The 16,458-nt window shown below is 39.2% G+C and overlaps 2 protein-coding genes and 1 long non-coding RNA gene across 6 annotated transcripts; 2 read left to right on the top strand and 1 right to left on the bottom strand.

Annotated features, from left to right (window-relative positions):
* Positions 1–2,502: 2,502 nt before the first annotated feature.
* On the bottom strand, positions 2,503–4,892 carry LOC135609651 (uncharacterized). The gene has a single exon (XM_065103128.1). It carries the CDS (start codon positions 4,796–4,798, stop codon positions 2,786–2,788), a length of 2,013 nt encoding a protein of 670 aa, XP_064959200.1. The 5' UTR covers positions 4,799–4,892; the 3' UTR covers positions 2,503–2,785.
* A 119-nt stretch (positions 4,893–5,011) lies between these two features.
* Positions 5,012–6,826, top strand: LOC135609658 (uncharacterized). Its single transcript, XR_010485831.1, has 2 exons — positions 5,012–5,387; positions 6,585–6,826. It is a non-coding gene; the product is annotated as an uncharacterized LOC135609658 (long non-coding RNA).
* Positions 6,827–10,012: 3,186 nt separating this feature from the next.
* LOC135609641 (plant cysteine oxidase 2-like) lies at positions 10,013–14,012 on the top strand. Of its 4 annotated transcripts, none has more exons than XM_065103111.1 (6): positions 10,013–10,712; positions 11,996–12,114; positions 12,211–12,370; positions 12,509–12,571; positions 12,644–12,733; positions 13,523–14,012. In XM_065103111.1, exons 1-6 carry the CDS (start codon positions 10,472–10,474, stop codon positions 13,645–13,647), a joined length of 798 nt encoding a protein of 265 aa, XP_064959183.1. In that variant the 5' UTR covers positions 10,013–10,471; the 3' UTR covers positions 13,648–14,012. The 4 variants fall into 4 exon arrangements, with proteins under 4 accessions (XP_064959183.1, XP_064959174.1, XP_064959194.1 ...); XM_065103122.1 differs by having other exon boundaries at positions 10,017–10,712; positions 12,512–12,571; XM_065103102.1 differs by having other exon boundaries at positions 10,015–10,712; positions 12,509–12,733.
* Positions 14,013–16,458: the final 2,446 nt, after the last annotated feature.

Here is a 16,458-nt window from a genome sequence, read left to right as displayed (position 1 = left end):
GCATGCACACATGACAATAGCTGGTGGGAGGGTTTCATGCAAACAAGCATTTTGTTATAGGCTTCTTCAGGCTTGAGCACCACGTTACAAAGAGTTGCATGATATTAACAGTATTATTCTACCAAAAATGGCAATATCAAAATTATACAGATTGTCAGGCTATTGCCAGTGAAGATATACTACCAGAAGTAGATTCTTCCAGTGATGTCTACATGCAAAGAATTCCAGTACAGTAAATCTCATCCTTTTTTTTTTTAGGTCATCAACAGCCCTGTTAGTCAGTCCATCCTGGTACTACTCCTTCCTGCCTCAGACTCAGCATATAACCTGAAGGATCGTCTGTTTCCATCATCAGCCTACAGGAACAAGAAACATAAAGCAAGATAAACAAGTAAAGGAACAAGAAAACTTGCACCCATGTAGTAAATCAGTAGCAACATGAGCACAGGCTTCATTGTAGATCAGTAATTTGAATGGTAGCAATATCTACAATGCAGATAAATATAGAGGGCTAATTATAGATTATCCCATGTAGTTAGACATCGTTAATATTCTAATTTTTAAATTTAAAAAATTTATATTGAAATCCCTATAGTTGTGAAAGTGAAACATTTTAACTCTATTTATCCTAACATCGTCAGTTTTATCGACGGAAACATGAAAAAAAAAAATTAAAATAATAATTTTAATATTTCAGTTTGTGGTGACGGATGACGTCAATGGTGGCGGATGATGATGCAACTAGGGGCCATGGGTGGCTGTTGTAGATGAGGAGTGTGACGATGAAAGGTGAGGGTCGCTCTACATCTACGTCGACGTAGTTGCTAAGCGATTCTGCTCTACATCTGTGTCGAGGCCGATGAGCGACCCTTTTGCTGCTTTGCATTTGCGTCGACGTCGACAAAGTTGTTGAGCGACGAGAGGGCTGCTCGACATCGGCATCAGCGGCCCTTTCGTCGCTTGGCAATCGCGTCGATGCTGACGCAGATGTAGAGCGATAAAAGGGTCGCTCGGGTGGCTGTTGTGGATGAGGAGAGCGGCGGCGAGAGGTGAGGGCCGCTCTACATTTGCGTCGACACCGGTGTAGATGCAAAGCACGACGTAGATACAGAGCAACCCTCACTTCTTGCTGTCGCTCTCCTCATCCCCAATAGCCACCCAAGCGATCCTTTCGTTGCTTGCATCTGCGTCGACGTAGTTGCCGAGCGGCCCTCAGCTCTAACCGTCGCTTTCTTCATCCACAATAGCCACCCGTGACTCCTAACGACGTCGCCGTTCGCCACCAACAATGCCGTTTGCCACCACCAACTAGAATATTAAAATTATCTTTTTACCATTTGTTTTCATGTTTTTGTCGATAAAACCAAGATAAATGGAGCTAGATGTTTCACTTCCATAACTATAGGGATTCCAATATAAACTTTTTAAGTCTAAGGACAAAGATACTAAGGAGGTCTAACTATAAGGGGTAATATGCAATTAGCCTAAATATAAACAATGTTGTGTTATATGTGATTGTATGATATAAAAGAGAAGCAAGAAAAGAACCATATTGGTAAAGCATAACAAAAAAATAAAAGAGAGCGACATATTGAATAAAAGAGATAAGTTTAAAATAAAAAGTAGATCAGATATGCCTTGAATCAATAACATATATACTTGAATAAGTTCTGTATGTATCAATTCTGTCTGTAGTGAGCTAATAATAAATTAATAACATATATACTTGGATACAACTCCAGGACACTCAAAAAGATTATCTAGAAAGATGTATTAAAAAAAATCCACAAATAACTGAAAATAAACCTATAAAATTTGAAAACATTTTTGACTTTCTAAGGGTGTGGAAATGGACCTTTGAGACCTAAACATCACCTTATCTACATTCAACAGTTAGCACCTGTCTTAAGGTAGAAACAATAGCATCAGAGAATAAAAAAAGATGTGGAAAAGTTGATAAAAAATAGCAAAACAAGATTACTAGAGACAAAACTGTGACAATATTATACCTAAGTTTCTCAGACAAAATTATTTCAGACACCTAATGCTAAAAGTGCAAAAATAATAAGAATACCAATTTTCAGATATTATACATATTTCAGAATATAAAAATCTGAATATATACAAGAACGACGACAATGCATGAAAAGTCGAACCTGTGCCAGAAAATCCATTAATCCATCCATGCAATTGAGCTGGTCGTAGTTGAAGATGATGGAGAATTTTACAAAGCATACCAATCTGAAGAAGTTAATCATGTCTGCATCTTAGACAGAAAAAAAGGCCATGATCCTGCTGATATTCAAACTCTATAATAAGCCAGATATAACAAGTTGGTGCTGTCCATTCACTTTGATATGTCAAAGGCAATAATGCCATATGTTCCTATAGTTCCTCTGCCAAAATTCAGCAAGGTAGAATATTCAAGATCAGCATTAGTAGGCATTTGCAGGTGAACATCCTCATGTGTTTTCATTGCACAAAGTAGATTGATAGCTAATATAAACAAAATTCTCATAAAAGAGAATTTTACATGTTAAATCATGGAAAGTTATCAACTACAACTTAGAGATAAAAACTAACATTCATATACTAATCTGTAACCATGAAATCTTAGAGATCAGACATTTCCACAAGAAAGTAGAGGCCATACTGAACATGACCTGGCTCGGAGTATGTGCTTTGACTAATACCAAATCTGCTATCTTGACAAAAATATCCAGAGAAGTAACTAGGAAACGAAGATGTCCATGCTCCATACATTATTACAACATATAAATCACTCTCAAAACTGTTTTCTCTTGCTTTTCAAGATCTTGTCCCTCTTTGCATAGACATAACAGAAACCAAAAAGAAACACACCAAACAGGGAAACCGATGCCCATGGGAATGGTGGATCCTTGAAACAAACAAGTAAAGCTTCCAACTTTTGTGATGCCTCATATATTAAGGTGTGTATAGCATACAGATCATGATCTGATGACCTCAGGAAGTACATGGCTTTCTCGAAATCGAAGTGGGAGATGGCAGAAACTACCTTCTCCAGCTTGTACTTGAGCAAATTCCACCTCTGAACAAACTCAACATGCTTTCTTTCTTTGAGAAGCTTCCTGTCTCCACCATGTGCAGCCATTGACTGCAATACATCAATGACACTTGTAATGGTGTAGTTCAATGAAGTTAGCAGAACATTTCTCCGTGCCGCATCTCTCTGAATAAAGGACAGGGATGATGTTTCAGAGAAGGGTCCGAATGGAGTTTGACCAACACTCCAAGTGTAATCAACTAGGGTACTGTTGTGCTGTGGGCTCCATGACAGGTGGGTTGGCGAGACACCCCACATGCTCTGAAGCACGGAACCAATGATGGGGCGGTCGAGGTTACGGGTCTGTGTAATCACATGCCGGCCATTGCAGCTGTAGTCACTGACAGTCTGCGAGCTCCTGGTCCTCACAGCAATCACCATGTTTCTAAATGCAATAGCCTGGTGGTACCGGTCGAGCAAAAGGAGCTTGTCATATTCCAAATCGAACACATATACTGGAAGCACCTTGCCATATTCCTCCTCTTCAGGAATTGCTGCAGCTCGCCGTACCTCTTCCACTGAGTCTGATAGTATCTGATGCATGCGCTTCGAGTCCAAATATTCACTCACAATAAGAGTGTAGTTCTCAAAGAGGAACCGGGAGGTGTATGAATTTGTCGATCGGGCAATGGCATAAGAACATATCGGGCACTCAGAGAACTTTACATTGTATGATTTGAACACCAAAGATTGTTCCTTGTAAGCGAGCTCGCTTTCTTTTAGCGTCTGTTTGATGAAAGTCCAGTCAAGCCCAGTGGTATCCGGATCAGATCCATGAACGTGGATGAACTGAATCAGGAGGGAGTTCTCATACAAGACTGGAATCCTCAGAGAAGGAACAAGAAGGGCTCGGTATGCGCTAAGGACCATAGAGGTGAGATCCGAAAGAAGGGCCTTTTCTGATCTTGGTCTGCCGTGGAGCGAGGATAATGGATGGAACTCACCTCGGGGAATCACGCCCTCGCCAGAAATTGCCGGGCCATATTCTACTGGTCCTGCAGCAAGGTCGATCCACACATACCGATCTTTCCCAGTCCAGAGAGTCCCCAGACACTTTGTGAAGGCCAGCGACGCATCCTTGGAATCGAGAGAATAGGCATAGGGCTTGGATTGAGATCCAAGATTCAGCAAGTAGATGTAGAAACCCGGCGCTGAGTTCGTGTTCTCCCTCTGGAAATCTTGCTGGACGATATGATCGACGGTGGAGTACGGCACAGAGAGGAGAGCAGAACGATAGAGCGGCGACGGCGAGGCCTCGAGGTGAGACCGGATGGCGTTCCATATCTGCGATCCGAGAGGCGAGAGAGAGCTGTCCACGTGGAGGGCGTGTCCGATGGCGAGGTGGTGCGGGGTAGCGCCGATAACGTGGAAGCGGTCGGAGGTGAGGGCAGCGGAGGCGAAGGACCGGATGATGCCCGGGGCAGCAGAGGAGAAGTCGCCCACAAGCTTCACGTAGACGGGGACGGAGATCTGTAAGGATAGGAGCTGTGAGACGAGGGTCGCGTGGTCGGCGGAGAGGTGTGAAGCGGCAAGCGTCCTTTTGAGGGCCGCGGGTAGGGAGGCGAAAGAGTCGTTGGAGGCGGAGGGATCGCGGCGGGCCTCGCCGGCAAGGAACGCATCCAGGCCGAGGGTCGCGGCCTCTCCCGTCCGGGGCGCAGCGTGAGAGGCAAGGGTGACCAAGAAGAGGACGTAGATTAGGGTTTTGGACCTCATAGTCGGAGATCGGATGCGATGGACGATTTGGGTTTGAACGGAGGCAGTTATTAGGGTTTCGGTGGAATCATAGCTTCGGAAGTTTGGAAATGAGGGGAGAAGGACATATAAGATTAAGAATGCCATGACTCGGCCGAGTTGAGGGAGTCGACTCGGCCGAGTTGAGGGAGTCGACTCGGACGACTCAGACCCGGTGGAACATAGATTCGGATCGAACACTCAAGTCTTCCCGAATCCATTAGCAAATTAATTGCGAACCCGAAAACGATTCTTGTATGCTTCCCTAGGAGGTCCGTCCGGTATCTGTATCCCATTTTAATGGATCGGATCCTAAAAAACTCCGACCCATCAGTAGCACTACGAAAACGACTGGATCTCTGCGGAGGAACGCAGAGGGCTTCCTCTTTTGGGCGATTCCTCGACCCCAATCGATCACGCACTCGGGCTTGTCGAAGCTTCAGCGTTCGACGTCCATGGAGTGTGCGAAAAGGTCATCGCTGAGAGGTACCGATCCGACACTGCTATCCGCCAACGAGTACCACAGTCTCCGTCGATGAGAAAGCCCTGCTACCGAGTTCGTCACTTTCTGGTTCGTTCTTTGCTTGGCTTTTCTGATTCCCTTTCGCTGCAGTTTCTTCGTCAAAAAAATCGCATTTTTATGGCTTCATCAACGTGTTGTGATGTGCTTTTACGAGCATGCTTTGTCAATGTGTGTGATCTCTCACTTCTTCAGTCTTAAGTTTCGGATTTGCTTGTACATATGTGGAGTATAATCTGTGATGCTGTACAACTGGGTTGTGACTCTTTTTGGTAGTTATTTGTGATGAGGTAGCTTTGAATCGAGAAAATTAGTGAGAAAAGGATTCCCCCAACGGTAGCTCGTTCAATTCAGTAAGAAAAGATATCTCTAGATAGATCAAGTTTGTTTGTGGTTGAAATGATGACTTACTGTGGTTGAAATAAGTCTTGATGCACCTGGAATGCATTTTGTTCAATGCATGACTCACTGGGCATGTTTATCTTACATAAAGGTTTTGCTCAATGCATTTTGTTATAATTCCATAAATGCTAGTGATTAAACATCCACATCCTTCTTCGGTCTGCAAGTATTACTTCAAGTGGAACAAAGACAAGAAATAGGATCAATTTGGTTTCACTATAACCATGTTTTGTGAAAATTTTATTCTTTCAAGATATAAAAACCAAATGTAGTATGATATCTTCAATATCTTTTATGACTTAACAGGATCATTTTTCAGAGTTTTTACAATCACCTAGCAACTCGTCTGATCAGGCTTCATCTTCTTCTTTGAAGATTGAAAGGCCAAGTTCTGAATTCTATCACTGGATTTTCCTTTGCTTTCTTGTAATTCTTGAGAACTGGATGATCTGCCTTTGAGGTGATCTGTAACTTCTTGAACTCCTAGCTAAGTCTTGGTTGACTCTCTTCTGTTTCTTTGGCTTTCCCTGTTGACTCGCTTCTTTTTCTTTATTTATTAAACTTTCTTTAATGATAGAAATATCCTCTTCTTCCTCTTCTGTTTTCTTCAACCTCATTCAGGATACTTGGGGCAATGCTTCTCTTCATTTATGTGGGCTTTTGTTTGAGTCATAGTCTCTATCTTAACCTCCGATATAGATCTTGGCCTTCATCCTTGTTCTCTCATTTGCTGGTAGCATGAGCAAAATTGATTCATAGAGTTCAGTAACAAATTGATAGAATGAAGCCTTAAAGATTTCCTCTTTTCTTTCTTCCTGTTCTTGATGTTGTTTATCATTTTGACAGGCGAGGATTCTGCATTGATCACTGCAGAAGAGAGCCTGCTAGAGCATTTCCCCCTTGAGTTGTGGGGTACTTCAATTTGTCATAGAAGAGGTTAATGTTGTGGAACATCATAAATCATGTAAAGAACACAGAAATGTAAGCTTTCCTTTCATTCCACTTCTGTGCTCAGCACCAGTTACCTGAGCACTGACAAGTAGTTTCAGCTTCCAGCCAAATAAGAGTGTTGGGCACTTTAAACATCATTCATTACTTGTGACTGCAATTTGCCATGGAAGAGGTTTATGTTGTGGAACATATAAATCATGCAAAGAACACAAAAATGTAAGCTTTCTCAGCACCAGGCTTACCTGAGCACTGAGAAGTAGTGTTAGCTTCCAGCCAAATAAGAGTGTTGGGCACTCTACAGATCATTGATTACTTGTGACCTGCCCATCTCCTAAGATTCATAAAGCTATCTGATACCTGTTATTATATACCTATCCGATACATCTCCTGAGATTCATAAAGCTATCTTATGCTTGTATAACCTATCTGATACATGTTATTTTACACCCACAGGCAGAACCATCATATAGATTTTTTGTGCAGTGTCAAGTGGAAACCCCTTGTTCTTGTCAAAGTTTCTAAAGTATTTTTGTTCTTTTTTATTCTTTTACAGTTTATAGCTAGTTCACATGTTGACCGATTAGATTGTTGAACCTGAACAGTTGATCCAAAATGTTTAGGCACAGTGATTCTGGTTCCTTCAAGTTAATGGAGTGTATAAGGTCTATCTCATTAGTGGCTCATTAAATTAATCGAGTAGTCCTTTCTATTAGAACTCTCAGTTTTATTATTATTATTGTTGTTGACAAGCACAAGATCGAAAAAGATTCAATGTTAGATATAACAACTTGCATGTGTTTAATAGATGCATGGATGGTGGATTTTTCTTTGTACATATAAATAATGAAATGCACCCAATTTATGCACCATAAAAGAGAGAGATCTTTCAAAATGAGGACTTATTCCATCATAGTGGCCAAAAAATCCTTAACATAGCAATGTTTTTTTTGTAGACACCTAAAACTATTTAATAAATACTGATTAATTTAATATAATTATCAGCATAATAACATCAGAAATAATTTCCTGTTATGTGAATGCTTTGCTACATCTGCATATTGCATAGAAAGAGCATTATTATGTGATATGTATTAGTCCTATGTATACATTATAATGTTATATATGATGGCATATAGAGTTAGATGATCTACTACTAACAATTTGGATTGTTGTATCAGAATTATTAGGATGGAAAAGGAATGCTTTTGAACCATATATTAGACTTGAGGAGAATTCCTAAGTTGAATCATGTCAGAATGAACCTAATATTATGCTTGTATGGTGAATGAGAAATAAGGAAAACATTCATTCTTATATTGGTTCAAGATATGCATATAAATTCTTTCTTAGGAAACACTTCTGAATATGAAAAGTGACACTTCAGTTGTGAGATGTTTCTTTCTAAATTCATAAATATTTAGAAATTATTTAATCCCTTGTCCATTTTTGTAATATTTCCTAATAAATAAATCTATTCTCAAGAACTTGTATGCAACAAACTTCTGAACTAAAAAACAAAAATAAATCTAACTTTTTAGAACCTTCTAACTTTATGCATATTATTCTCTCTTTAGCCTTACCATATTACACTAAAGAGCAATGGCACCTCTTCATCATCAAGCTATGTGATATGCATGATATGATAATTCAGCATAATTATAAATATATAGGTTTTGATTGAATTATCATATATTCAAAAAATTGAAGCTATATAAAACAATCTCGATTGGAGAGACATAAAACTAAGATAGATGGCATAAATCAGTTAGAGAGAAGAAAAACATTACATAAATGTTAATAAAATAAGTGCATAGCACAAATGAGAAATTCATAATGTACCAATTTAAAAACCACTTGATGAAATATAGAGGGATAGATACCAGACTTAAATTCATGACATGATCTGGTACAGATAAAACATTTAATCAGATCATCATGGATTCTAAAAATAGAAAAGAATAGTATAAAATAGTATTATATAAAAAAATTACATCTAAAATATTGATCGATAGTGATGTATATGATCCATTTACCAAAAGTTAAAGGTTTAAAATTCATCTGATATATTTTTGAAGATACTGACGAGTTTAGATATTAAAGATTTTAATAACTCGATCTTGGATTCAAATTCGGCCTTCGTCACTTTTTATGTGAAAAAAAAATTAAACACATCATCATCAAATCTTAGGAATGAGAAAAGAATTCAAGTTTGCATACATTAAGTTTGCAAGGAATGTATAGGATACCTCAAGTTTGCATGATAACAGTTTGGATTTTGTCTTTATGGAAAAAAAATATTTTTTTTTGAAAAGATTCTACTTTTCAAAAATTTTCACTCATATTTTAAAAAAATTTCAAACACCCCTACGTGAAAAGATCATTTTGCTTATTCTTTGGTCGAACTCATCGTTGCATATAAAAGCCACCTCCGTTGACTCGTACAACCCTCATACGAGACAGTGATAGTGAAGGCATGTGCCCCTCTCATCCTTTCGCCCCTATGGCTAATGACGAGGGCAGGCAAGCTACCCCCCTCTCTTTTCTCACTCACCGTTGAGAGCGTGAGGGGGGCTTTGCAAGTGATGACTAAGCCGGGTGTGTGATCACCCCCTCTTCTTCGTTGCTCATTTATGGATGGTGTGTTCCTTTCCTTCCTCTCTTGCAATCGATGGTGAGGGCTACGAGCGAGGGATGGGGGTGGGTTTGTGAGCGACAACAAAGGTTATGAGTGAGGGGAGAGGGTATATCTATAAGTGATGATGATGAGAGTTACGAGCGATGGACTCTCGCATGAGACATAGCTAGGCAACAAGCGATTGTTGAGATGTGGCCAAACAATACGCGATTGTTCGAGACATGACCAGGCAACAAGCGGAGGGCGATGGTTAATAGGTATAATTTTTTTTTAATTATTATTTTATTTTTGTTTTAAAGTAGAGGTACTCATAAAAAAAATTTACATTATCATAAGATCCTGAAAATAAGAATGAACTTAATGTATATGTTACTCTCATAGTTAAATACCTTGATGGTAACTTATCAACAAGGAAGATATGAATTAAAGCTTAAGCAAGACACGATTACTCAATCACACAGCTCCACATTGACATGCAATCAGCATGTAGATTAGGCTATCAGTGCTGCTTGGATGTGGCTGGGGCTCAGTCCACATGTGTAGACACCAGAAGAATGAGATCATAGGCCTCAAAGTAGGAAAGGAGGTCATGATGGGGCCCCCCAGAGAGAGAGAGAGAGAGAGAGAGAGAGAGAGATGCCATGCTAAAAAGCTGTTTTGAGTTTTAGCCCACAGGAAAAGTGGCCAGCCTTCCTTTCTTTGCCCATTGTTTCCCATACAAAACTGATGGTATTTCCTCCTCCTTTCAACACTCTCCGCCTCTTCCTCCCCATTCTACCCCACCTCTGTCCCTCTCTTTCATCCCCCTTAGGTTCCATCTCCATCCCCAACTCCCATCTCCTCCTCCTCCCCATGGTGAAGCCCCACACTCCTTGAGAATTTAGATTGTGATGCAGTAGTATGTTGCCTTTGAGATCTTCTCATGTAAATATTTAGCAGACTGTGTTTCACACAATGGGACGCATCTCCTTCGTCTCCTCTTTCCTCTTGCTTCCCACTCTTCCAATGAAATGAGTCCCACTTCCCTGTGCCAGGATAAAAATCCAATCTTTGCCTCTGTTTTCTTTTGCCATCAAGGACTCCAAAGGCCTCACCTTTTTGGGTGTTTTTGGATTGGTTTTGTGTTCCTGCCTCGAGTCCTTCCTTGATGAGGGTGCAGGGGGAGTTGGCGGACCAGAGGACGCCAGAGTTATCGGCTGTGGCGAGGGAATTGACCTCGGAAAAGAGGCGACCATCGTCGAAGAAGAACAAAAGGAAGCAGAAGAAGGTCGGGTCGACACCGTCGGCGGTGCAGAGGCTGTTCGAGACATGCAAGGAGGTGTTCGCTGACGGAGGGGCTGGGATTGTGCCCTCGCCGGAGGATGTCGATCGCCTTCGGTCCGTTTTGGGTATCGTCTATACTGCTTGCTTGTTACATTGACGTGCAAGGTGTCACTTTTAGCGCTGATGCATGTTAAACTGTTTTAGTTTGTGATCATCACAATAGAATGTGCAGTTTTAGGAATTCAGATTATTCAGATTACGTTATGTTTGCTTGTTTTTCTTGACAGTAAGAAACTGTTCAATTTATATGAATATGGTGAATGAAGTGCTTTCTTTGATTGCATCCTTACATGACATTTGAGTGGTATTGTTGGTTGGTATTATGATATTTTGCTTCGAGCATTATTCCTTTTTTGCTTTGTACCTGTGATTATTTTTCTTGTTTTATTTGTGCATCTTTCTTGTATGGTCATGCAATGTACGCTTCACCCAGCTGATATTTTTGAGTCTTGCTTGAAAGATTGCTTATTTTTGAACTGCCTGTGTAACCAAGTAGGACCATAGCACAGTCTGCTTTCTTAAGATATCAATTGTAAAACCAAGCGATCATGGATTCTAAATTCTATTCTTGGTCTGGATTTGGTCTATTTGGTGAGAAGGCACCAAGTGACATCATTATAGTATTTGCCAACTTCATCTTTGATGTCAATATAGACAGGCTGCAAATCTGCATACAGACAGCAACAGAAGGAAGAATTTTGGAAAGATGCAGTTTAGGTTTCATGATTGTGCGTACTTATAATCATGGAGGGTGGGTAAGGGGGATGTACTTTGAGTCAACATGCATGTGAATTGCACAGCATTGGCGGCGATGGCATGAGAAGAAAACTTTCCATGATGCATGGTCAATGCTGATGGGTTGTTGTGCTTTTAAGACCATGCAACCAAGGGCTTTCTTTACACAATGTATCTATAACAGGAACTGGGGTTGACCATTATACGATCTGTCTGATATATCTTTGAGGTTGCTAAGTACATTTGCAGCTCAACTTTTTTGTTCTTCACCCTTTTTTTTGGCATCCTTGTTTTTTTTTTGTGTTCGTTTACATTCTTTTCAAGTAAAGATGGTACCACATCTTGTCTTGTAATGTTCAAATATGTTTCATCCTTTATTCTCGGATTAAAGATTAAATTTGTTACATGTACATTTATAGTTGTTCTTTGAGCTGACTCTATGTAAGTGTGGGAAGCTAATCAATGATAGACAAAATACAGATTTTTTATGCAATTTTTAAAATTTTTTGGTGCATTATACAAGGTGGGAACTTAGAACCTGTTTGTTTTTGACGCATCTAAATGAAAATTTCTGTTCCTTTTCTGACATTTGCAATTATGTTCCTACTTGCAGATTATATAGATGCATCTGATGTTGGTCTTACTCAAAATATGCCATATTTTCGACATGGTGCATCCACGAGAACTCTGCCAATTACATACTTACACATTTACAAGTGTGACAAGTTATCGGTACTCAAGGATGCTCTTTCATTACACTCAAGAATGATATCTGCAAAATGCTTCAGCTGTTTGACCACTTCCCTGTTTTCTGTGTGCAATGTGCAGATTGGCATCTTCTGTTTGCCTCCATCAGCTGTCATTCCACTCCATAATCACCCAGGGATGACAGTATTCAGCAAGCTTCTTTTTGGTTCCATGCACATCAAATCATATGACTGGGTTAACGTGCCTCAGAACTCTAATGAGATTGTGAAATCCTTACACTGTAAGTTCCAGTTGTAACTATCTGATACTCAGATAGTAGCTCTTAGATTTAATTTTTTTCCTTTTTTTTTTCTTTTGTTGATCTATTTCTGCTTCTTGCACATCTCTATCTGTAAAATAATATGTGGCCCCCTTGTAGCAGTTCAACCCCCAGGATTGCATTTGGCAAAGGTGAAGACTGATTCCATCTTTACTGCACCTTGTAAGACATCTGTGCTTTATCCAGAAGATGGAGGTAACATGCACTGTTTTACCGCAAGATCATCCTGTGCAGTGCTGGATGTCCTGGGGCCGCCTTATTCAAACCCCGACGATGGAAGGGACTGCACATACTACAATGAATTTCATTATAAAAGTTTTTCTGGTATGTTGGGCAGAATATTCTGTTTGGCTTATGTTGTTCTTACTAAATTTTGCTTTTATCGACTGTATAAACCTTCATTTGATTTGGGGCATCTCATAGTTTGATGTATGCTGATTTTTCTTAGGAAGGGAGGGGAGACCCTCCACCAAGAGACATTACCTCTGCACCCACCTCGCTAACGATTAATAACCAAAACCTCTTCTCGAAGAAGAGGAAACCAACCACTAGGCTAAGATCTGGTTGGTTTGCATGTCATGATGTGATTACTTGTATATATGTATGTATGTATGTACAATTTATATGTATGTGTTACTTCTTGATTCAAGGGGCCTTACTCATCAAACTTAACGATAATTAGTCATTACAGATTTGTGTTTCTAGCATCGTTGAAAAAAGATTTTTGGTTATACTTGGACCAAGCAGAAAACAGTGTTGTTCATGTCATCTGTCAAGAAAACCATTTGTTATGCTGGTTAGTTTTCATAAGAAGTCAGCACTAAATATTTGCAAAGCTTTCCAGGAAATATTTTGGAACCAAAACCTGGTGTTGGTGCCATTGTCATCAATTCATTTGCTTCTGAAATAAATCAAAATTCTACATTACTGTGTGTGTATATATAAAGTTAGATTCAAAACTTCAGCACTACATTTCTAGGATATAGTCCTTACAAGAAATTTGCATCTTCAGATGCATTTTTCTATTCAATTCTGAGAACATGTTTTGTGTTCCATTGTTTTCTGTTATATGATTGCTTGTTTAATATTACCAACCAATTTGCTCCATTTCAGGAGATGGGAACTTGGCACCTGAAGAGGATGGAGCGTATGCTTGGCTTGAAGCGAAGAAGAAACCTGATAACTTCTTTGTAGTTGGGGCAAAATATAGGGGCCCAAAATTTATAGAGCAATCATAAAGTTAGGATGATGCTACATTCTTGATGCAAAAGATGAAGATGCTGGAATGTGTAAGTACAGAATCCTAACATATAGGGAAAGACTTGGGAAGTGTGTCTGAGCTTCAACAGACCTTTTGATTCTTAGTTAAGTGCCAAGGAAAGAAGGAATGAATGTATCCATTGCTTAAATGTGTTTATGATACCTGGTAGAGAACATTCCATCCATGTTATTTTGTTTCAGTAAATTTGAGTTTAAGAAATATAGAGGAAAAGCTCTTTTGAACAGTGAAGCTAAAATGCTGACTTTTAATGCTCCTCAGCCATGTAATCTTCTTGTACTGTTGGTTGGTCCAAGAAAATTTTCCAGGTTTAGCATCTTTAAAGTTGTGCTCACCCATGTCTTGATTGTTATGGATTGCTATCTGTGCCTTCTATATTCTTCCATGGGATAGAATATATAGTAAATTTCATGGTAACAGCTATAATTCTACTGTCCTGACAACTGTATTTGTTGCAGTCCTGAATAATGTGTTGCTTGTTAATAACCATTTCTTTCCACATTTTTGCTTGTAGATGTAATGGCATAAAGTTGGCCTTAGGCCAGCTTTTATAAGTTGATTAGGCTCCAACAAAATTGATTAGATCTTTTATTGGAGGGTAGACTTGGTATATTGATATGGTTACTTAAGATATGAATCTTGAAAATAGTTTTCTTAAATATAAAAATAATTTTTTTTATATCATAGTGAAAGATTCATATATTAGATAAAATTTATTCTAATATTGTAATAGTTGGTTGCACGTCAAAAGCGAACAAAACTAAGATGGAGTTAGTAGACTAATTAATCTATTAGGCTTGGGCAGTTAACCTATTAGGCATGAGTCCTAACATTTGATATCAAAACTAACCTATAATTTGGGTATGGTAATAGAGGTCGGATAAGAAAGGATCGACTACGCCTTTCTGATTAGTCCCACGTCGAAAATATACAAGAGCAAGATTAACTTATAACGATCTGATTAGTCTTATATTAATAGTATACTACAGTAATATTGACTTATAAAGGTTTGATGAGTATATTATTATTACTTTCATATCAGATGTATATTATTATTAATTTCATATCGGATGAATGTGTGTACGTAATTTCTATCGAATTATCAAAATAAGCCAATAAATTTAAGAATTTTTTTGTAGAGCATCCCAATTTTAAAAATTTCGCACACCCTTGGTCATATGAAAAAAATCATTTTATCATTGCTTTTGTCGAACTCATTGTCACCTCCACTTGTAAAACCCCCTCGTTATCGACCGTGGGCGAAGAAGGATGGGGCCACCCCTCGCCTGCAACCTTCGCCGTTGGCCGTGAAGGGGTTGTGCAACTTCCTCCTGTGCCCTCCTCGTCGTTGACTATTAGCAAGGAAGGAGGGGGTGCGCTCTTATCATCGCTTGCAATCCCTCCTCATTATTGGCTATGGGCGAGGAAGGAGGGGGGCAGCTTACCCCCACTTATAACCTTCATCACTGGTTGTGGAGGGGTCATACAACCTCTTTATTATCATCGACTAAGCTGGTATTTTCAAAGTCATGCAACACCATCATGTGTCAATGCATAAATAGTTAACCTTCTCGAAATCTATTATGGTCTTATTAAGACCTATGAATAACAAGACGGGTTAAAGGAATCATTTAACTCAGGATCCCATAAGTAGATGTTTTAGCAAACACTTGATAGACAATGTAAATTACAAACATAGGTTTCGTAAGCTCTGAATGGTTATGTGACGGACGTTCCAAGGTGATTCGTTGCCGCTAAAAGTCCTCACAAGTATCCAATGATACTGTTATTGAACAAGACAACAAACCAGTCCTAGATAATACCCTAAAGGCCCATCCAGCCATATGTCACTCAAGTAACTCCAAAGTATTATGCTAGCTGACACTCTATACCACTCTACAGAGCTAGGAAACCTCCAAAATCTTTAGCTACTTGGATGGTATATTTTTAGGTAGTTTTGTCTTATCACGATGACTACATATAACCTGCATTTAAGATGAATACTTTTGAATCTTTTTAACTTTGACACCATATAAGATGAGTCCAATCGATCAGAATAAGGGACCCATATAACCATATGATCTCACTCTTGCCTCTACAAGAGTTTATGTCCTTGATCTTTGTTCAAAAAAAGCTTTGTGCCTTTGCTTTATATTTTTTCTTCTATATCAACTCCTCGGTTTGCATTGAGTTGATAATGACCCTCGCACCTATCATTCCACGGGTTAGTTTTTCATGGAGTCTGATCTCCACACTGACTATAAATGTGCATTTGTTTCCTGCAAGATCATGGACGACTTCTTGTCGCTCACTCTTTCCATTGAGCTTTATAGAGTTATCATTTTGAGGTGCCCCCCCCTTAACATGTGCACTCTGTTACACATGATTATCCCTCTTGAGAATTGAGACTTATCTCTCTTAGATATCTATCATATTAGAATAAATTTTTTCCTTGTATCATTCTCTCTAGAAGTTTCTAAAATCACCATCCCCTTGAATTACTTCGCTTTGCTGAATAAATTATACAGTATTTCATAATTGTGAACGCATTGGCTATATTATGATTTTTCGCTAATATAATCCCCATGCATCCCTTAAAGCCAAGTAACATGCTAAACCTACTATACACTTTAGCTTCCCATAGATGTATACTTCTTATGCCAAAAATAAAGTTTTTATGCTCCATGACTCCGAGTTTTAGTTACCTTGGAATGATCATGAATAGTCCATCATCACCTCTGTAAGCTTTACATAACTCTTTCAGTCGTCG

This window comes from Musa acuminata, chromosome BXJ1-2 (assembly GCF_036884655.1).
Source record: "Musa acuminata AAA Group cultivar baxijiao chromosome BXJ1-2, Cavendish_Baxijiao_AAA, whole genome shotgun sequence".
NCBI classification, from domain to species: Eukaryota; Viridiplantae; Streptophyta; class Magnoliopsida; order Zingiberales; family Musaceae; genus Musa; species Musa acuminata.
This window is presented reverse-complemented; position numbering and strand designations above follow the sequence as displayed.